Source organism: Trichosurus vulpecula, chromosome 6, assembly GCF_011100635.1.
Source record: "Trichosurus vulpecula isolate mTriVul1 chromosome 6, mTriVul1.pri, whole genome shotgun sequence".
Lineage (NCBI taxonomy): Eukaryota > Metazoa > Chordata > Mammalia > Diprotodontia > Phalangeridae > Trichosurus > Trichosurus vulpecula.
The window spans coordinates 283,784,419-283,805,517 of NC_050578.1; the positions used below are offsets into that span (position 1 = coordinate 283,784,419).

The 21,099-nt window shown below is 56.5% G+C and overlaps 1 protein-coding gene across 1 annotated transcript in view; it reads left to right on the forward strand.

Moving 5' to 3' along the window:
* The first annotated feature begins 2,162 nt into the window (after positions 1-2,162).
* Positions 2,163-21,099, forward strand: part of MUC6 (mucin 6, oligomeric mucus/gel-forming) — a 42,741-nt gene continuing 23,804 nt past the window's right edge. The window contains exons 1-20 of the mRNA XM_036765331.1: positions 2,163-2,265; positions 2,873-3,097; positions 4,271-4,366; positions 6,262-6,419; positions 7,195-7,269; positions 7,377-7,569; positions 8,002-8,064; positions 8,753-8,782; positions 9,247-9,300; positions 9,443-9,631; positions 10,536-10,776; positions 11,497-11,623; positions 11,712-11,802; positions 12,666-12,775; positions 14,300-14,507; positions 15,450-15,572; positions 15,803-15,923; positions 16,495-16,633; positions 19,808-19,912; positions 20,701-20,773. Of these exons, the coding sequence (XP_036621226.1) occupies positions 2,163-2,265; positions 2,873-3,097; positions 4,271-4,366; positions 6,262-6,419; positions 7,195-7,269; positions 7,377-7,569; positions 8,002-8,064; positions 8,753-8,782; positions 9,247-9,300; positions 9,443-9,631; positions 10,536-10,776; positions 11,497-11,623; positions 11,712-11,802; positions 12,666-12,775; positions 14,300-14,507; positions 15,450-15,572; positions 15,803-15,923; positions 16,495-16,633; positions 19,808-19,912; positions 20,701-20,773 (2,524 nt within the window). The remainder of the gene's footprint in view (positions 2,266-2,872; positions 3,098-4,270; positions 4,367-6,261; positions 6,420-7,194; positions 7,270-7,376; positions 7,570-8,001; positions 8,065-8,752; positions 8,783-9,246; positions 9,301-9,442; positions 9,632-10,535; positions 10,777-11,496; positions 11,624-11,711; positions 11,803-12,665; positions 12,776-14,299; positions 14,508-15,449; positions 15,573-15,802; positions 15,924-16,494; positions 16,634-19,807; positions 19,913-20,700; positions 20,774-21,099) is intronic.

Sequence of the window (21,099 nt, forward strand, 5' to 3'; positions counted from 1 at the left end):
GGGCAAAGGCCGATTTCTGCCCTTCTGGTCTGTACTTTGCAAGCTCCTGAGCTGGGAGTGGGTGGAGCAAAACAGCTGTGGGCTTGACCCTGATTGGATTGCCAGTAGACTGCAGCTGGACTCGCCCAGCCAAGCCCCCTGCCCTGGTTTTTCACTGCAGACTTCAGAGGAGGCTGGGGCTGGATCTGAGATCCCATCCCATTCTCAGGGTCCCAGCCACACCTCCACTGCTTCCTGGAGGCTTCTGGCTTACGTCCTTGCCCAGTACTCAGCCTCAGGACCACAAATACTCCTTGCTCTGATACACTCCCGCTAGGCTCAGGTCACCTTCTCAGTCCACACAAGTTCTATGACCCAGCTCTGGGGGAGAGACAACTGAGCCATCCCTGCTCCCTGCATGGGGAGCACCCTACCTGCTGGATCCAGTACCTATCAGCCAGGTAGTCCAAAAGCATCTATTAAGCACCTACTATGTACACTAGGTACTAGACCAGGCACTGGGAATACAAAGAAAGCCTAAAGGTGAAGACCATGAGTGCATAACTGAGTGCCTACAAGATACCCCCAGAGTCAAAGGAAAGGAGTTTCAGGGGCATGCTCAGATGGCTGGAGTCCAGAACACTGCCCGTGGAGGCAGGGCCCAGCAGAGGCCGTGCCTGGCAGGGGAGTCAGAGACATAGGGATTCTGGGGCACTTGGTACTCTCTTCCCTACTCAACAGAGCCTTTCCAGGCTAAGCTGGGCTGGACATTGGCCAAGCTGAATCCCCCTGGAACTCCTCAAGGCTGTGACCATTATGGATGTAGGGTCGGGGGAGCTTCTCCCTGGAATGAGATCCCATCCCTGGGCTGTGCTGTTCCAGGCCAGGGTGGCTTGGTGGCCTCTCAGGCCCCAGGGAGTTCTTCTTCCTGCCCAGCAGCTGGCTCAGGTCACTTCCTGTGAGTGTCCTCAGAGGCAAGTTCCACACCAGTGCCCCGTAGGCTGCCTGTGACTCCAGGAGGGGGAAAGGTACCCCCAGGAGCAGGCAGCTGCCAATGGGGCTGGAGACTGGGCACTGGCCAGCTGGCTTCTGGTAGGATCTGCATGGGCAGGCTACAGGCTGCTGATGCTATCTGGGGGTTTCCATGGGCACTGACCAAAACACCCCTAGCTCAGGACAATGGGTCCCGGCCCAACCCAGGTCAGGTATCTTGGGAGGAGACTCCCAGGCCTTCCCAACAGAGGACTCATGGCCCCTCCCTTTGGAGCCTGGGCCCTGCCTAGGCCTTGCAGACCCTCACAGCCTCAGAGTAGCTGGGAGTCCCTACTTCTCTGCCATCTCCTCTCGGGCATTGAGAGCTGAGAGCTGAGCCCAAGGTCTGCTGGCCGCTGAAGCCTCCTTCATTCCCAGAGAGCTAGTGTAAGGCTATATGTGGGCGAGCTTCATGATGGCCCTGGGAGGGAACTGCTGCACAAATCACTGGCCTGTTGGACAGGTGAGGAAACTGAGGCCTGGAGGAGACATGATCTGGACTATCCTTCAGCTGGTCAGTATAGAAGAAGAGCTTAAGGCCAGGCCTCTCGGGCTGCCTGTGGCTCCACAGTCCCAGCCAGCTAAGCAGCTTCTCACCTTTCTGAACCTGCTCATTTACCAGAGTCCAATGGGCCTGGCCAGGAGAGAAGGCCCTGCCTGCCCACTGAGGCAGGAGTCCTTGGAACTGAACCTTGTTCTCCCACATTCCTTATCAAGGCTGATTTCTCAGAGCTCCTCAAACCCAACTTTCACCTCCTGCCTCCATATGTTTGTGGGGCCACCCTCCAGGCCTGGCACATGCACCCTGCTCATCTTTCCAGGGTAGGATCATCTCCCAGGGCTCAAATGCACCAGCCCTCCTGCTCCACAGGAAGCCTCCCATGATCCCCGCCAGCTCAGGGCTCCCCTTCCGAAGCTCGTCATCCGATGGATTCCATTTGCCACCCTGCTCCCAGTCACTACCAAGCATGGGAGGACTGCTTAGAGGCAAGACTGGGATCATCTGTATCTTCTCACCCACAACACCCAACATAGCCCCTTACTAACGTTTGCCAATTTGGATTAATACTCAGCTATGCAGACAGTGGCAGCTCCTGCAGACTTCTCCCTCAGCTCACACAGAGAGCCTGGCCCTGTGGACAGGAGCTGCAATGCCCTCTCCATCCAGCGGGTCCCTGGCAGCTGAGACTCTCTGGGCTGCAGGCAAGGAGGACTGGGTCAGGCATCAGAAAGGACCTCCTGGCTGGACAGCTGGTCAGGAAGCCATGGGCAATTCCAAGGAAGACTGGCCTGCTACATTCTGGGTAAAAGCTCCCATGAGCCTTAGGGATGGTCTAGTCTTACCCCCCTGTTACGGGGACAGTGAAGTGTGGCAAAGACAAAGGCCTTACTCAAAGTCACACCAGGAGTTAAGTGGTAGAGCCCAAACTCAGAACCCGGGCCTCTGCCTTCGGTCAATTGGAGGGCCAGGCCTCTTTCCAGATGTTCTAGATGGCTTGGAAAGCAGCCAGGTCTGGAGGCAGGAGGCCAGGCCCTGCCTTTGACCTGTGGGAGGAAGGCTGGGCCTCCTACAGGGAGGGCAGGCCAGTGGAAGTATCCTTGGGTGCATCCATGCCTCCCTCCTCTGGGGCTGGAATGGGAAAAGAAATGATAGCCTCCCCAGGGGAAGGTTGCTATACCAATGTTACTTAAGACCCAGGAAGCCCAGCGAGGCTCCGAGAACAGGGTGTTCCTGGCACATCTCAGCTAGGGGCTCAGCTGCATAGCAGATAAGGATCTGGCTCTCTGAAGGCTTATTAATTACAAGAACTGGCCCACACATGCAGCGCAGGCCCTTCTGGTGTCCTCGTGCCAATGCCAGGGTGCCAGGGCTCAGGAAGGAGGAATGCCTCTCAGGCCTTGTCTCTCACCTCCTCAACTCCCAATGCCTGTCAAGAGCCTTGGGGAGCCCACTGGCTCCTGCCCCTCACTGACAAGAAGCCAGAAAGCCCCCTGCCCCCTCCCTCACCCTCCCTAGAAGGCCCTGGGGCTCACCTGGCTGCAGGGAGCCTAGGCCCCTTCTTAATGAGCCAGAGATACTTGCATGGTCAGTGTCTGCCCAGCCCAGGTGGTCCCAGAGCATCTCCCTCTCCCTGCTCAAGGCTATCCCAGAGCCCTGAGCCTTGTGGCATAGCCTGACACCCCCCAATGGACCTTCACCAAGGGTAGGAACCTGCCTGGCCCATCCAGACTTCCCTCCTACATGGTGGGAGCTGAAGAGGCTCTGCCCTTTACAGATGAGGCAACAGAGACACAGAGAGAGATTTGCTCTCAGAGACACACAGCAGGCAAGGGCCTGAGGTGGGATTTGAACCTGGCTCTTCCTGACTCGGTCCAGAGTTCTAGGTGCTATTCCATGCTGCCTCTCTAGGAGCAGGGGCCTGAGGGAAGGTGAGGACAGTGACTCACCTGAAACAATGGGTCAGGTCCTTTTGAAAGAAGCTGGAGCCCAGACTCCTCCCCTCCCCCACCTAACCCAGACTCTCAGAGCTGGAAGGGACGAGCTGTGTGTCTAACTCATGTGATTCGTGGCCATGGAGTCTTTTCTCAGAGTGCCCCAGTGATGGGAGCTCACTCCCTGTGGAGGCAGCCCCTTCTACCCAGTGCTGAGGACCAACATCACTCATTGCCCTCTGTGAGGGAGTGGCCAGCCCTCAGCACTCTAATCTATCTGTTGACGTTAATTCTTCCGGGGGTCGTTTGGCCTTGGGCACTACCACTTTTGTTGAATTCTAATATATAGCCTGGAGAGGATAAGTCTGTGATCAGTCCAGCACTCTGTGTTACCTTCCTCACTCTCACATCCTGTCTGTTTCTTCTCCTTAAAATCACAGTCTGTTAAATGCCAGTGTTTGCTGCAAGGGTGCATCCATGAAGTTATTGTGTTTAGGTAAACGGCAGACAGCGTTGGTGATGAGAAGGTCATGAGAGGCACATCTTCCGTAGTGAGTGACCACCGCTGTTGCTGTTTCCAACTCCGTTCCTCCCTAGGACTCCCTGCCAAGTCTGGTAGTCTGGTAGCATGAAAGTCACCCAGAATTATAAGCTTGTCCTCCTTCAGCACATGGATGATAAGGGGTATCAGGTCTTCAAAATGATTTTCTTTGACCTCATCAGGGTTTGTCATGGTGGGAGCATAGGCACTGATGATGGTGGCGTGACATTCTCCTGCAAGTGGCAGCTGCATTGTCATGAGCCTGTCGTTCACTCCTTTTGGGAGGCATACAAGCTTCTTGGCAAGATGAGTTTGATTTCGAAACCTACACCAGCTTCACGGTGCAGGCTCCCGTTCACTGCGGCCACTTCATTGAAACGTGTATCCAGCTCCAACTTCAGGAAGCTGGCCTTCCTTTCCCAGCCTTATTTCACTCAGGGCTGCTGTTTGGAAGTGATTCCTGCTGAGTTCTCTCACAAGAGCTGTTCTTCACTCTGGGCTGCTGGATTTTGTGTTGTCTATAAGTGTGCGCACATTCCATATTTCAATGGTGAGTGGAATCATCTTCGCTGAAGTGTGTGTGTGTGTGTGTGTGTGTGTGTGTGTGTGTGTATCTCAACTGCAGAGTGGGATCCCTACCTGCCACAGTAATCAGGTCAGGGTTGGGTAAGCAGACTCTTTTTAGGGCACCTTTTCTAGCCACTTCCTCAGACCAGGAGGTGAACAGTGTGATCCTTAAAAGGCTGCTCAGACACCTGAGGGCCGCCAAATCCTGCTGCTGCTTCCAGTGTGGAGATGACCCTATGGCCTGGCCCACCTGTGTGCAGGGTTGTGACTACAGCTCCCAGTGTATCTGCACCTACTGCTTTGTCACTTGCCTGTTGCCACAGGACTTTGAGAGATGTAAAAATGGTAAAATGGTGTGGATGATGGCTTTTGACTTGAGTGTAAATTGGATTGAAGTGAGGCAGAGCTGCAAGAAGCCAGCCTCACTCTCTCCTCCAGTCATCACAGTCTAGTGGCAGGACAGAGTCAAGAAGATGGTGATGGTTCTAGATGCAGCAGATGACCTTGGCGTCTTCAAGGTCTAAAAAAGCTCTAAGGGCTCCTTGATGGCCTTCATGGCCATTGGGACAGATTGTTCTCATCCACCCATTCCACCAGAGGAAGTCTTCACATGCTTGGGGCAGACACCCCCTAACTCACCAATGGGTTTGAGACCCCTCAATTACCCTCAGCCTGGTTTAGTCCATTGGCTGAAATGGTTTACTGGGGTGTGGCCACTGTGCATGCTACAGCTTCTTGGAGCCACAGGTGAGAGTTAAGTACACACCAAAGGTGGAAAGCAGGCCTGAAAAGGTCTTGGCAGCCCTCACACCAGAGGTATGAGTCTTCTCTGAACACACCCTACACCTACAATTACATACCACAGCTTGTTTAGCTATTCCCCAATTGATGGGCACCTCTTTGATTTCCAGTTCTTAGCTGCTATATGGTTGTACAAATAGATCCTTACCTTTTTTGGGGGGAGAGGATGTCTTTGGGATATAGACCTAGCAAATTTTAATTTTTAAGGAGTTGTTTTCTTCAGTGAATTTTTGTACCTCCTTTTCCATTTGGCTAATTTTACTTTTTAAGGAGTTCTTCATGGATTTTTGTGACTCTTTTACCATTTGGCCAATTCTGTTTTTTAAGGTGTTATTTTCCTCAGTATTGTTTGTGTCTCTTTTACCAAGCTGTTAATTCTCTTTTCATATATTTTTGGCATAATTTCTTGCATAATTTTTACTTATTTTCCCGATTTTCCCTCAACCACTCTTCCTGAAATCCTTGTTGGGCTTGAGTCTAATTAGCACTTTCCTTTCAGGCTTTGCTTATAGCTGTTTTCACACTGTTGTCTTCTTTGTTTATGTCTTGCTCTTCCCTACAACCACAGTAGCTTTTTAATGGTCAGATTCTTGTTGCTGCTTACTCATTTTTCCCAGCTATTTCTTGACTTTGAACTTTATGTTAAAGTTGAGCTCTGCTCACCTTGGGGTGGGGAAGCTCTGTCCCAAGCTCTGGGCTTTTTCATGCTGCTGTTTTCAGAGCTAGTTCTGGGGGCCTGCAAGTCTTTGGTGCTCCCAAAGTGGTATGATCCAAGGAGAGGCATGGTCATTGCTCCCCTGGTCTGCACTCTGGTAGGGGCCTTGCTCCCCTGCAAGCACAAGCGCTAGTGCTCCTCTCTGCTTTGGCACTGTGACCAGGACCTCTCCTCCCTTGTGACTGACCACTAGCATTCTTCTCCATCCTGGAACTGCGACCCAGAGCTGTGCATGGGCAAAGGAGTGGCCAGTCAGCTCCAGCTGCACCCGGTGCCAGCCAAGAGTCCCCTGACCAGTTGTCTGACCCCCTCTCTGTCTCTGAGCTCCCGAAGCTGCTGCTGCAGCCACATGTATGGGCTCCAGACAGGCTACCACCCTGGTGTCACAAAGTCCTCCTACCAACCTAAGTTTTCTTAGTCTGAAAAAATGTCTCACTCTGACCTTTTGTGGTCTACTACTCCAAAATAGGATTCGAGGCATTATTTCAAGTTGTTTGGAGGGGAATGTTGGGAGAGTTCAGCTGGGTGGCTGCCCCTAATCCACCATCTTGGTTCTGCCCCCCACCCACCCATCTAATGACCCTTTCTCCGACGGTGTGCCTCCTTTCTGACCTTTCCGCAGCCTTTGGCTATGATGGCCATTCAATGAGCCTTGGTTAGCGCTCCATCTCTTCCTTCTCTGGCTCATTATTTGTGCCACATCCTCTGCCTGTGGGCCAGTCCTGAGCTCCATTCTGGGTCCTCACTGCTTTTCTCTCACCTGCTTCTTGGACTCCTGGTGTCTGCACCCTCTGAGTGGAGGCCTAGAGCAGGGCAAGCCCAGAGCCAGCCCAGGCTGAGGGATAGAGACCTTTCTTTGGGCTCCCAGGTATGGCCTGGGTGCTGACAGAAGCCTCAGGTGTCCAGGCTGAAGGGGAGCGCTCAGTCCTTCCCTCTTCCCCATCCCTGTCTTTGTCCCTCACTCTCCCCTTCACAAATGCTCTGTCCTCCCCTCGGGCAGATTTGAGGCTCTGAGTTGCCCATCTGACTCACCACTGGCCCCCTGATTCTCTTGCCTTCTAGAAATGGACTTGGCCTCTGATAATGGCATCTAATCGCCTGCCCAGGGGTCTGCCTGTGTTTTCAGAGTGGCAAAGCGCAAGGAGTGGACCAGGCAGTGACCACAGCATGGCCTTGTGCCAAGCCCTGGCTGGCCCCACCTGTAGGGCCAATTCCACTTCCCTCCTGTTCTTTCTCTTCCCTCCACTGTAGGATCCCTACTCTATGTGTTGCCAAGTCACCCTCTTCCACACCCTCTCCTGCTCAAAGGTCTTCATCGCTTCCCTTTGCCTACTGAGGAAAGTGCCAACCTGTCTGCCCAGCATTGATGGCCTTCCCAAGACCGGTGCCACCTTGCCTTTCCAGATCCAGCTCCTACTAACTCCCCACCATACATCCCTTTCACCAGCCAAGCTGGACCAGGCTCTGGCCTCCATACCAGCTCTGGGCTTTCAGGTGGTCAGTCAGCCTGTGGTCCTTAGGCTGGGAATGGCACCCCCTGCTGCTTCTGCCAAACCCCAACCCTTCATTGAGAACCCAGCTCCACTGCCATGACCCCAGGGAGGTAGAAGGCTCAAGAGGAGGGTATCCAGTATGGCAAAGGGCCAGGCGAGTTCTGTCCTTCACAGCTTGGCCCCTATCCTCTCCTCCCTCTGCTCCTGGGTCTGCCCTTTGGGGTCATGTCCTTAAGGAAGGCCTTTTCCAATGCTCCACAGAGCAGTAGGATTGCCCCTCACCAATGCTCATGTAGAATGCAAGCTCACTGATGGTGGGCACTATGCCTGGCACAGGCCCTAGACATAGTAGATGCTTAATACATGGGGCATGAACAATGGGAGGGGTGATGAGGGAATGGACTGCATGTCTGATGGATGCCACCTTCTTCCCTGGACAGGCCTGGAGGACAATTACTTTGCCAACAAACTACACCAGAGAGAGAAGAGGGCCCTGACATTGGGTGAGTCAATCCCAGCTCTGGGATCTCTAGCACTGTCCTGGGCACTTCTAGGGGGCAGAGACCCAGAGAAGGATTGGATAAAACTGTGCGACTCCTGAAGCTGAGGCCAAAGGCCCTGGGTTCAAATCTCATCTCCCCCACTTCCTCCCCATGGGACCTTGGGCACATCCCACCTCTCTGTGGGCCTTGGTTTCCCCTGTTTAAGCTGGCCTGAATGGCCTCTAATCCAGCTCTGGATGGTAGGTTCCTTGTGTCCACCAGTCCTTGGGATAGTGCGCTACCTCCTGGCCAGGACCCTGGGCCTGCCTTGAGGAGCTTCTCCCCAGATCAGACCCCCTCACCAGGCTGAGCTCCTATTTCTCTGGTGATTTGAGGTTTGCAAGGCACATTCCTCAGAGCAGGCTTAGGCATGGCCTGGCCATGAGAGGAATCATCAGCTTCATTTGACAGACGAGAATACTGAGACTCAGCAGCAGGGAGGGACTTGCCCCGTGGCCAGGAAGCCACATTGGTGCCAGGATCGAGCTCTCCTGACTCAATTTCACAATTTCCCCATTTCTTGCCTCCCCGGAGTAAAGGCTAGGATGATGTTGGCCCCACCTATCCGTAGGCATCTCTTAGCCCCTGGCCCGAAGCCCCTAGAGGTCAGGCACACTGACCCCTCTTCCTGGTGTCTTTATTCCTCCAGGCAGCAGGACAGGGTCTCAGACAACCACAGGTAAGGTGTCCTCAATGGGACTAAAGGGTCCATCCCACCCACAAAGAAGGAGGGGCTTTGTCAAGCCTAGGGGAGGGCTCCTTCAGAGCAGGAAGCTGGGGGCTGCCAGAGGTCAGGACCTGCAGGGCTCTAAGACCTGGCCTGGGGCCCAAGCCAGCCAACTTCCCCAGAGTTTCAGACCTGCCTGTGAGATAGCGAGGACAGAGTGGCCCCTTTGTAGGAGGCCCAAATCAACCATGGGCCCCAGCACATGTCCAGGCAGGGCCTCGGGACCCTACAAGGGACCCAGTGAGGGGTCACAAAACCTTGGGAGGCTGGATGCTTGGCACCCCATAACTCCTCCTTGGGAAACCCTGCCAGAGGAAACTGAGAAGGGAGTTGGGGAGGCCAGGCTGCGGGCCTCAGAGAGAGGGGGCTGGGTAGACACAGCCTCCACTGCTCTGAGATGCTCCTTCTGCCACTAGGCCCTGAGGCTGCAGTATCCTTGGCCAAGGAGGAGAAAAAGGACCTTCCTTCCAGTAAGTTAGAATGTGGCCTGGGGGGGCGGGGGCTGGGGAGGCACCTACCCAGCATGGGGTGGGGGGTGTAGAAAAGAAGAGAAAATGTGTCAGGATTGAGTGAAGTGGGGCTAAACCAGCTCCATCCCTGTGCTCCTCCAAGGGCACACTGACCTTGCCGGGGCAGCAGAGGAGAAGAAGCCATGGGCCCTCCTGCCCCTGGGCCCAGCCTGCAATCTCTGGTGGGCTGCATTGTGGCCCCTGGGCAGGACGGATCCCTCTGGGGTGGTGCTGCCAGCCTCTGAGGCCACCCAATCAAAGAAGGGTTCCAAGTCTAGGGTCTTCCCTGACCGTAGAAAGACTTTAGCCCAGTGCCTGGCACCCAGGAGATGCTACCTAAATGCTTATTCTCTCCCCTTCTTGGCCCCTACAAAATGAAGAAGCCGAGTCTGACTCCCTAGGGCTGCCTCCTGCTGCCTAGGGCCAGGACCTTGGCAGCCACAGAATAACCCCATGGGCAGGACAACCGGAGTCGACAAATGGAAGGTTCTGCGCTTAGGTTCAAGGCCTTCCCTTGGCCAGTACAGAATGGAGGTGTGTGACAGGCTTAGCAGCAGTCCAGCCCCACAAAATGTAGACTTTTAGTCCTGGGACAGCAGGGAGTCAGCGGGGTGGGATGTGGCACCTGAGGCATTGAACACCATGTCCGGACACATCGGGAGAGGCTTAGCTTCCAGGACAGGGAAGGTGAGAGTCCCACTGTCCTCTGAGCACCATGCTCTGTTCTGAGTGGCCTCCTCACTGCCTGGGACGTGTACCCAGGCCAATCAGGCTGATGAGGATGGCTAAGGAGCTGGGAGGTACTGACCCTGGGAAAGAAAAGGCGGTGGGGGAACAAGCCCACTGGGAAGGGTCATCACAAGGAAGATTCAGGGACAGACTTGTTCTGATGACTGCAAAGGGCAGAACCAGGACCCCAGGAGAAGTTACAAGGGGCAGACTCAGTCCAAGAAGGAACTCTCTGACCCACAATAGGAACAGACTCTCTTGGTTCAGAGTAAGCTCCCTGTCACCTGACGTGCTCAAGGAGAGGCTAGGATCTGTAAAGGGATTCCTGAGCAGGCCTCTTAAGGACCCTCCCAGCTCTGGGCCACAGTCACCATTCACACTGAGTGGCTCTGCCACCCCCACCTGCCTTGTCTGGGCACTCAGATACCAGGTCCACTGACCTCTGACCTGCTCTTCCTCCCCCACAGCCCTGAACCGAGGCTGGTGCTCGACGTGGGGTGGGGGACATTTCTCCACCTTTGACAAACACCTCTATGACTTTTCTGGGACCTGCAACTACATCTTTGCTGCCGTCTGCAACGACGCCTCCCCCGACTTTGACATCCAGCTGCGCAGGGGCGGGGACAGGAAAATCTCCAGGATCATCATTGAGGTGGGGCCCTCGGTCATCATTGTGGAGAACTCGGTCATCTCCATTAAGGATGCTGGGTAAGCTCTGCCTGCTGGCAGCCATGTGGGCCTGGAGCCAGGGAGTGCCCGGGGGACAGAGCCAGGGCTCCAGTGTTCTCTCAGGGGGTGCCCAGGCCCAGAGCCGGGGCTCTATTGTTCTCCCAGGGGGTACTGGGGGACGGAGCCAGGGCTCCAGCATTCTCCCAGGGGGTGCCCGGGCCCAGAGTCAGGGCTCCAGCATTCTCTCAGGGGGTACCCAGGCCCAGAGCCGGGGCTCTATTGTTCTCCTGGGGGTACTGGGGGACGGAGCCAGGGCTCCAGCATTCTCCCAGGGGGTGCCCGGGCCCAGAGCCAGGGCTCCAGCATTCTCCCAGGGGGTTCCAGGGGACAGAGCTGACACCCAGGATCCACAAGATCCAGAAGAAAGACAGGATCCCAGGGGTAGGGGGGCAGAGGACAGAAGTCTTGGAGGGCATTGCTGAGGGCTTGGCCCAACCTCACGGCCCCTCGATGCAGACGGGAATGAAGGGGAACCACAGACTTTGGAGACCAAAGCTGGCAACAGGGAAGTGCCTGGTCACAAGGCCTGGCACTGCCACTCCTTCTCTGCATGGCCTTGGGCCCATCAGTCACCTCCAGGCTCCAGACCTGAGCTTTCCCGAGGTGCCCCCCGCAGGCTCACCTTCTGTTTGCCAAGATCACTCGCTAACTCATGGCGGAGGGCAGCCACGCAGAGGGCTGAGGGCTTCTCTCTTCCAGGGTGGTCAGCCTGCCCTACACCTGCAATGGGATCCAGATTATGCCCTTTGGGCAGAACGTACGGCTGGTGGCAAAGCTCCTGGAGATGGAGCTGGTGGTGATGTGGAATGACGATGACTATCTCATGGTAAGGTCTGGCCCGGGACGGCTTCCAGGGGCTCCTTGGAGCACTTCCAGGTGGGGGCCGATCACTGCCGCACTCTCCTTCCCTCCAGGTCATGGTGGAGACAAAGTACATGAAGAAGACCTGCGGATTGTGCGGGGACTTTGACAGAGAAGAAACTAATGAGTTTCAGAGCGAAGGTGGTGACCAATTGATTTGGCATTGAGCCCACATTTGCCGCCCCCTCCCCTCTCCCTCCTCCTTCCCCTCCCCCCTCTCCTCCCCTCCCCTCTCGCTCCTCTTCCCCCTTCCCCTCCCCTCCTTCCCCTTTTCCGCTATCTTGGGCCCATGAGAGGGGAGGCCTCCAGATCCCTGGAGCAGAACTGGCCCCAGGCAGGCCCCCAAGAGAGATCCTGGTCTCCTCCTGCCTCGGTCAGAGGCAGAAAGTCTAGGGGGACAGGCCCTGGGAAGGGATCCTTGGAAAGGGCTGGAGCTAGGCTCTGGGCTCAGCTGCTGGTTCCCTCTTCCTGCCCAGCGTGGCTCCCGTCCCGGTCCATGTCTCTCCCCTCATAGGGACATGGCCTATGGACACAGAAATCAGCTTCCTAAAGCCCAGCTGACTGTGCACCCCCCAACCCGCCCCCCCGCCCAGGACCCCTTGGTCACTCACCATAGTCTCAGGAAGGAGACTCAAGCCCACCCCTGACACTGCCCATTGCCAGCTCCTTTCCCACGGCTCCCACCACAAACTGGAGCCAGACACCCCTGCTTGCTGCTCCCTCGGCTGCTTGGGCATTGCCCTTCCCCCATGCCTGGGCTCTCCCTTTTCACTGCTGCCTCTTAGACCCCCGGCTCCTCCCGGGGGAGGCTTTCTCAGTGCCACGGCTACGTTTACCTGTTATCTATGTCCCTGTGAAGGGAAGCTCCTCGAGGGCAGGGATTTGTTTCCCCCTCTGTCTTTGTATGCCACGGTAAATGGACATTGAGTTCCATTGTCCTGGGGAAGGTGAGGCTGGCAGGGAGCTCCCGTGCCCAACTGTGACACACTCCGCTCACTCCCTGCCAGGCAAGTTTCTGGAGCCATATGAGTACGCCGCCCTGCAGAAGCTGGATGACCCCACGGAGATCTGTGCCTATGAGGAGCTGCCCATGGCCGACAGGATGCCCAGGAACCATGTACGGGAGAAGGCTTGGCACTGCTGCCCCGGGCGGGGCTGGGAGGGAGGGGACAACACACGTGCCCATACACCTGCTCACACACACACTTATATACACACTCTTTCCCACACACACACATGCTCACACACACACACACACACACACACACACACACACACACACACTTTTCCCTGAGGTCAGCCCTTCCACCGTGAGTGTACTACCCCCTCCCAGCAGGCTCTCCCAGCACAGATCCCAAAGCCCTCAGACACTGGCAGAAAGAGACCTCATACCCCTGGGCTAGGAGCCATGACCCTTCTGCTCTCAATAAAAAGAAGGCAGCCACTCACATTTGCCTTTGGCCGATCTCAAAGCAGGGGCTGAGTTGGAGGGAGGCCCTGCAAGGCTACTGGCTGCTAGTAGGGTGGCTGTCTAGTGTCAGGGCCAGGCAGACAATGTGAGCCCTGAAGGGCAGGTGGCAGCCAATGCTTGGGGCCCACCCCGCAGACCAGACAGTCATGGTGTCAGAGGAACCAAAGACAATTCTGCATGTTAGTGAGCCAGCATGCCAGGGCCACTGGAATGGGGGAAGCAGGGGGAGCCTGTGGTTGGGGTGCCTGGCAGCCCTGGGCCACCTCAGTCCATGCCCTCCCCCCAGAGGGGTCTGGGCCAGCCAGGGCCCAAGATCAATAGTGGAGTCATCTGAAAAAGATCTGGGAGTGGGCGTGGGCTGAGATCCTCCCTGGGATCCCCTGAAGGTCCAGAGAGCTCATTCAGTTACAGCTGTAATCAGACAGGCAGAGGGTCTAGGACTGAGGGAAGAGTGTGAGAGGCCCGCTCATCTCTGCTCCGTATGGAGCATGTCCAGAGGACTGAGTTCACCTTTGGACACCAGTCACAGTTTAGAGAGGACAGTGATGAGCCTGGGAATGTCCAGAGAAGGACAACCGGGCTGGGGAATGGCCTGAGGCCAATGTCTTAGGAGACTGGGGAAGGGAAGGGGGGGTGCCGTAGTGAGAGCTGTCTGGAGCATTGGAGCATTGGCCAGCCTGTCTCCTGGAAGAGGGAGGAGCCTTCTGCTTGGCCCCAAAGGACAGAAGCAGGAGCCGGAGAGGGGAATAAAGGAAGGATCCCAGATCCAGCCTGCTGGGAGAGGCTGGGCTGCCTCGGGACACAGTGAGCTCCCCATCGCTGGTGGGGTCTCCAAGCACAGGCTGGCTGGGCAGAGGGATTGTTGACACCTGCCTGTGGCCCCTTTGGTGATTCTGTGCCTTCCTCCGGACTGCCCCCACTCCAGTACTCTGAATGTGCCCAGACAGATCCCCCCCACCCCCATCCCTCCCTGTCCTATTGCCCCAAGGCAGCTCCTGGCCCAGCCCTACTCGAATCTGAGGGACCTCAGACTCTCAGACCCTGTTGGCTCACCTGTGGGATGGGAATGTCTTTCCCTGTGCTAGCTCCCATGGCCCCCAGTCGGACCCTAGGACCCTCAGAAAGCTGGGGCGGCCGCAGGAGTGTGACCCCGTCTCCCTCCCTGAACAGACCCAGCTCTGTCTCCAGCTGCTGACTCAGGTCGGTCCCAACTGCAATGTGTCCAAGGCCGCCTTCGCTGCCCGCTGCCAGCTGGACCTGGAGACCTGCCCCGAGCCAGCCCGGCCCAACTGCAGCTGCCCCACACTGTCCGAGTACTCTCGACAGTGCTCCATGAGTGGCCAGCAGGTTAACGACTGGAGGAGGCCCAACTTCTGCTGTGAGTGCCCGGGGCAGGAGGAGCTGGGGGCTCCCCTGGCTTGTTCAGTAGGCAGCGGCAGGAGCCCAGGGGCCCCAGAAATCTGCTCCCCACCCGGGCCACTGCCTGGGATTACAGCCTCCCCCCCCCCACACACACACACCCCAGCCGCAGCCGCCTGGGATTACTGCCTCACCACCCCTCCACACACACACACCCCAGGCACAGCCACGATTACTGCCTCCCCCCGACCAATGCTGGCAGCTGCCTGGGACTAGAGCATCCCTCCCCACCCCCATCCCCCGGCCGCCCCCTGGGGCTCTTGTTGGTGGGACAGCCAGGAGGCCAGGGGCACAGGATTGAAGTCTCTGTCAGGCAGGAAGGGTGAAAAGGCGTGCTCAGTCACAGAGCCTATGTGGTCACTTCTCTGACACTCAGTTTCCTCATCTGAGAATAGCCATGATTGTTCCTCCAAGGAGAGTACTTTGCAGACAGAGGAGGTGGAAGAAAGATCACTGACCTGGAATCAGGGCTCCAGTCCTGCTGATGCTTAGGATCTGTGTGACCCTGGGGACCTCGGCAGAACCTAGGAATCTACAACAAAGCCCTAGACAGAGGGGGAGGAGAAACTCCTCCCCATGGAAAACCCTCAGGTCCCAGGGACTCCCCGTGATTAGGCGCTCCTGGGCCCTGCCCCAGGCCTCCTCCCTGGGCATCTCTTACTGGTCTAGAGCTGGGGCTGCAGTCTCATTTGCTGGGCCTGGACAGGGGCCAGGACAGGGGGGTGGGCAGGGGTGCAAGCACAGCCAGGACCCAGATCTGCCCCATAGGGAGCTTACAGTCCAGTGCAGAGAAAGCACAAAGCTACACCACTCAAGGCAGAAAGGGAGAAGGGAGAAGGGGCCTGGCATGTCTGCTGGTCCCTCTCCTCACTGCTGGCTTCTCCTGGGCATGTGACCATAGCGCTGGGGGAGTGTCCTGCCAACCAGGTCTACCAGGAGTGTGGGATGCCCTGCATGAAGACATGCTCCAACCCAGCACACAGCTGCCCCAGCTTCTGCACCTTTGGCTGTTTCTGCCCTGAAGGTAAACTGAGGCCCAGAGGCCCTGAGGGGCTGGAGAAGATGGGGGGGTCCCACGGGGGGTCCCCCACATCACCCTGCTATGGAGAGGAGGCCCTGCCTCCCAGCCCTCACCAGAGCACCCTATTCCAGTCCCAACGGGATTTCCTTGACTTCCTGAGGGAGCCCCAGCCCTCTCTGGGAGCCAACTCACCTTTCAGCTCTAAAGTTCATGGACGCTTCCTGTCACCACAGGTATGGTACTTGATGACATCTCCAAGAACCAGAGCTGTGTCTCCATCGATCAGTGCCCTTGCACGTTTAACAAAGCCATCTATGCCCCTGGAGAAGTCCTGAAAGCCACCTGCAGAACCTGGTGGGTCCCCAGGGTTGGGGGAGGGTTCTGGAGGGCCCAGGAGGTTCAGAGTCAGCCATGGGGCACAGCCCATTTGGACAGCGGTGCAGGCAGCTCATGACAGCTCAGAAGCCCCCTCCCTGGAGCTCCCCAAGCAGATGCTGGAGGTTCTGGGTCAGGCCTGGGCTGGACTGGAGGCTGTGCCAGACCCTTCTAGCCCCAGGAGTCTGGGAACCACTGAGACAGCCCCAGATCCCACACCCAATAGTCTTGCTCTGCAGACAGACCCTCCCAGGACCCAGGAATGACTAAAGATTCTATGCCTTGGTGGATTACCAGTGACCCAGCAGTCCTCATTCCTGGGGCAACCTGGCCCAGGACTAGTCTAGAAAGTCAGAAGTGGGGAGCTCTGCTTCCCTCAGGACCCCCCTCCCATACACACATGCATACATCAGCCTCACCCCCACAGCCCAGTGGAGGCACACTCTGAAATTCCAGGACTCTGGGGGCTCCTCAAATCAGCCAGAACCTAAGGGCCCAGCCTGGATGGAGGGCCAGTAGGCCCCCCTCACCAGAGCCGTGTGCTCCACAGTCAGTGCACCTCAGGCCAGTGGATCTGCACCGAGCTGCCATGTCCAGGCCGATGCTCCCTGGAGGGGGGATCCTTCGTCACCACTTTTGACTCCCAGCCGTACCGCTTTCATGGGACCTGCACCTACATCCTAGTCAAGGTAGGACCGGGCCCCCTCTGCCAGGGAGCCCTCAATCACCTAGCCTCCACCCCTTGAGTCGCTCTCCCACGTATGGGACTGGGGGAGTGCGGGGGGAGGTCACCAAGAAGGATGTCTGCTGCTTCAGACAGTCTCACTCCAGAGTGGGCAGAGAAGACAGCGACAGCCCTGGACCAGGTGAGGACTGGAGAAGTTTGCCTGGGGGCCCTGGGCCTCCCCTCCACCTGCACACCCACTCCCAGGACCTCCCAGCCCGAGGTTAGCTTGCACCCTGAACAGGGCTGCTACTTCTCCAGCTCATTCATACTCAAGTACACATGACCATCCCTGAGCCAGGGCGAGGGTGGGAGAGCTTGGCTTTCTTCAGAGGGAACAAAGGAATTATATGCTAATGGTGGTGCGTCAGGCAGTGGGGGAGGGGGGGGGCGGGATCCTTTTTTGAGCAGCGTTGGGAAATCCCGTCATGTGGAGAGCAGAGTTGGTCCCTTGGATCAGCTTCCAAAGGAGAGCAGAGAGAATAAAGGTTTCCCCCTCCCCTCTCCCCAAAGCTAGTCGGAAGCTCCGGCCACCCAGCAGGACCCAGAGCGCTCTGCATCCAAAGGACCGAGCTTCCAGCCTGGGTCTGGGGCCTGGGCTTCCTCCTCTGTAGAATGAGGGAGTCACACTAGTTGCCTGCCAAGGTCCCTCCCAGCTCAAAATCATGTCCTGTGTTCCCTGTCAGCTTCCTGGGAAACTGCCCTTACCACGAATGAATGACCTTGGACATGGGCCACCATTCCCTATGGGAGGTGCTAAGACAGTAATGCATGTTACCCCTGGGGCTGGGATGGGTCTGAGAAAATGAAATGCCAGTCGCCACAAACTCGCTCTTCTCCCCCACCGTTCGGCCTCCTCCCCTTCCTCCCCTCCTCCTCCTCTCCCTCCTCTTCCTCCTCCTCTCCCTTCTCCTCCTCCTCCTCCTCTCTCTCCTCCTCCTCTCTCTCCTCCTCCTCCTCCTCTCTCCTCCTCCTCTCTCTCCTCCTCCTCCTCTCCTTTCTCCTCCTCCTCCTCCTCCTCTCTCTCCTCCTCTCCCTCGTCCTCCTCCTCTCCCTCCTCTTCCTCCTCCTTTCCCTCTTCCTCCTCCTCCTCTCCCTTCTCCCTCCTCTTCCTCCTCCTCTCCCTCCTCCTCCTCCTCCTCTCTCTCCACCTCCTCTCTCTCCTCCTCCTCTCTGTCCTCCTCCTCCCCCTCCTCCTCCTCCTCTCCCTCTCTCTCTTCCTCCTCCTCCTCCTCATCTCACATCTCCCCAATGCCTTCTTCCACCACGTCCCCCTTCACCCAGTCTCACATGAAAACCCTCCTCATTGCCAAGGCCTATCCCTCCCCTGCCCAAGTGATTTCCTTCCACCCCATCTCCTCCCACTGACTGCCTGCTCCATCATCCCCACTGTCACTAATCTTCCCCCTCCCAGATACTGGCACTGTCCCTCTCCTTAAAACATGCCGATGTCCCTGACCTTTAAAAAGAGAAAAAACCACTGTGGGAATCTCCTCGCTCCCTCATTCTCACTCCCTCCACACATCCAGTCGATGGCCAAATCTTGTCTCTTTCCTGTGCCTCCTACTGTCACCCTAACCCTCAATGCGCACCCTTCCCTCCCTGGGTCAGACCCTCCTCCCCTCAAGCCTGGATCTCTGCAGTGGCTGCTGGGGGGCCTGCCTGCCTCAGTCTCTGCCTTCTCCAGGCCAGCCTCCATCCAGCCACCAAAGGGATCTTCCTAAAGCATGGGATGGACCATGTCACCCTGTTTCCACAATCCGGCTAGCAGCTTCTGTGGGGGTATAAGATCCACCCACAGCCAGCACCCAGAAAGCTGCCAACAGCACAGGTTCTTCTGATCTGCTTAACTAAGGAAAGCAAGGTGAAGGGGTTGACAAGTTTACTTTAATCCGGCATACAGACAGCATTCACTTAGTTCAAGGGAAAAATCCAGCACCCTGAACTTCAGAACAAAATACAAACAGATTAGAAGCATCAACAGACAGACCCAATACAGATTCATAGTTACCAACATCTAGGTTCAGCCCGGGAGCTCGGAACAAGGGGTTGGCCCAGAGTCATGCTGCCACCACTGCTGTAGGGAGGAGCTCCAAGGAACAGACAGCCAACCCCTGGTTTTTCTATCTTTTTTCAGCATCAGGGGTGAGTCACACATGCGACTCACCCACGTGACCTAGAATCATCACAAAGAGGTGGACTTAAACCCACGTGGTCTAAAAGCCTCTGCTGTCCCAGACGTGTAAACTAGGCCCTCCCTGGAGTTAGCCCCACCTTGGGCCCCACCTTAGTTGCCAATCCACACCCACTAAGGTTTTACACCTAATAGGGGTTTGGGCCCGGGGCTTAGCACCTAGTAAGGCTCCATGAAATACTCAAAGGGAACAAAGCTAAGCTATTCAAGGGCACTTGCTGAACTAAGTGCTAAGAAGCCCATTTTTGCTTACCAACACACACCCCCTCCTCAGTAACCTCCAGGGACTCCCTTTTACCCCCAGGATCAAGCCTAAAATGTTCTGTTTGGCCTTCGAGGCCCTTCATAACCTCCCCCGTGCTCCGTGCTCCTGACATGTGGGCCGACTTGCTCTCCACGCATGGCGCCCCATGCCCCCGCTCTGTGGCTGTGCCCTTGTTGCCCTCCCTGCTCAGAAGGCTTTCCTTCCTCACTGCCATCCCTTAGAATCCCGCCCCCCGCTCCTGTGAGTCCTTTCCTGTTTCCCCAGTCTCTCTGTGCCCTCCCTCCCCAAATGACCTCATGTTCATCCTACTTCCTCCCCTGTTAGACTGCAGGCCTTCTGAGGGCAGAACTTGTTGGATTTGGGGCTTTGTACCCCCGGAACTTAGCTGGTGTCTTGTACATAGTAGGGACTTTATTGGTTATTGGTTGGTTGATGGATCTATTTCTAGCAGCCACAAAATCCAGGGTGGTCTCAGAGCAGGGCCACCCCCTGTCTGGGCACCTTCCAGGGAGACTGTGTTAAGGCTCCCCTGGGACGGTCTGCACTTCTCTGATGGTGGGGCTTCGGGCCACTGAGTGCTCAGGGGCACTGGATTGGGAGGAAGTAGGCAAGACCAGACTCTGGCTTCCTCTTCACCCAATTGCCTCCTCATCAAGGCCGTCCTCATCTCCCTCCCCCAGAGCCCAAACCTGCCCAACAATGGGACCCTCATGGCTGTGTACGACAAATCTGGCTACTCTCACTCAGAGACTTCGCTCACAGCTGTCATCTACTCATCGACCAAGGTAGTCTGAGGGCACAGGGCCAGAGCTGGCACGGCTGGGTGGAGCTTAGGGATCTCTTCTAGAGAAGGGGAAGCAACGAGAGCCAAAGCTTACTCGGGTCCTGAAGCAGGCCCTGGGGTGGGAGTGGAGGTGTCTCCAACAAAGTGCTCCCCCAAGATCCCCCAAGAGCCACCAACATGGGCTGGTGCCAGGGCGTGGAACCGACAGGGAAAACAAATGTCTCTTCCTAGCCTGGGTGTGCCACCCTCACTTTGAACCAAGGAAGGATGGTTAGTGTGTGAAAGACTGAGGGGGTGTGTGGGTGAGAGAGAGAGAGAGAGAGAGAGAGAGAGAGAGAGAGAGAGAGAGAAACAAGAAAGAGACAAAGAAACAGAGCATGGCAGAGATAGAGAGACAAGATAGAGACAGAGACAGAGCAAGCAAGAGAGCCAGAGCTGGAGACAGAGACAGAGACGCATGCAGAGAAAGACAGAGAGGAAGGAAGAGAATGAGTGGGCAGGAGGGAGGAAGAGGGGAAATGGACAGACACAGAGAGAAAAAGACTAAATGGATAAGTTAAGAAAAGTAAGAATATGCACTCCCAGGGCACAGAGGGACATTGACTGGAAGCAAACTCCCAACGATCTCAAAGTCATTGGGTGGTTGTGAATTCTCACCTTCACCCTCCCCTGGCCGGCCAGCTCCTCTTAGCCCACTCTACCATCATGTCCTCCCCCATTGTATCCCCTGCTCCCCCATCCCATCTCCCCCTCCCCCTTTCCTTGGGCTCTGGCTCATTCCCTTTCCAGGACAAAATCATGATTTCGCAAGATGAGCTTCTCACAGATGATGGGGACATCAAGTGGCTACCATATCAAACAGGTGATGATGAGCCCCTGGTAGGCACCACCACCCTGCTTAAAGTTTCCATGGGACCCCATAGCTGTCCCTGGTCAGCTGGCAGAGCAGAGCTCATGCAGGGCAATTCTGAGCCCAATGCCCCCTCCCCAACTGCAGGCACTTTCATGGGCCCTCATTGGTTCCCGACTCTCTGCTAGGAAATTCAGAGCTGGGAAGGCCTGAGACAACTGTGGTCAAGCAAGGAGAATGATGCCCACTGCTCTGGTCCCACTGCACAGCCTAGAGCCTTTCTCACTAGCCTCTAATTGGGAGGAAGGGAGGAGAAAGAGCCCCACTGGGCTCAAGGA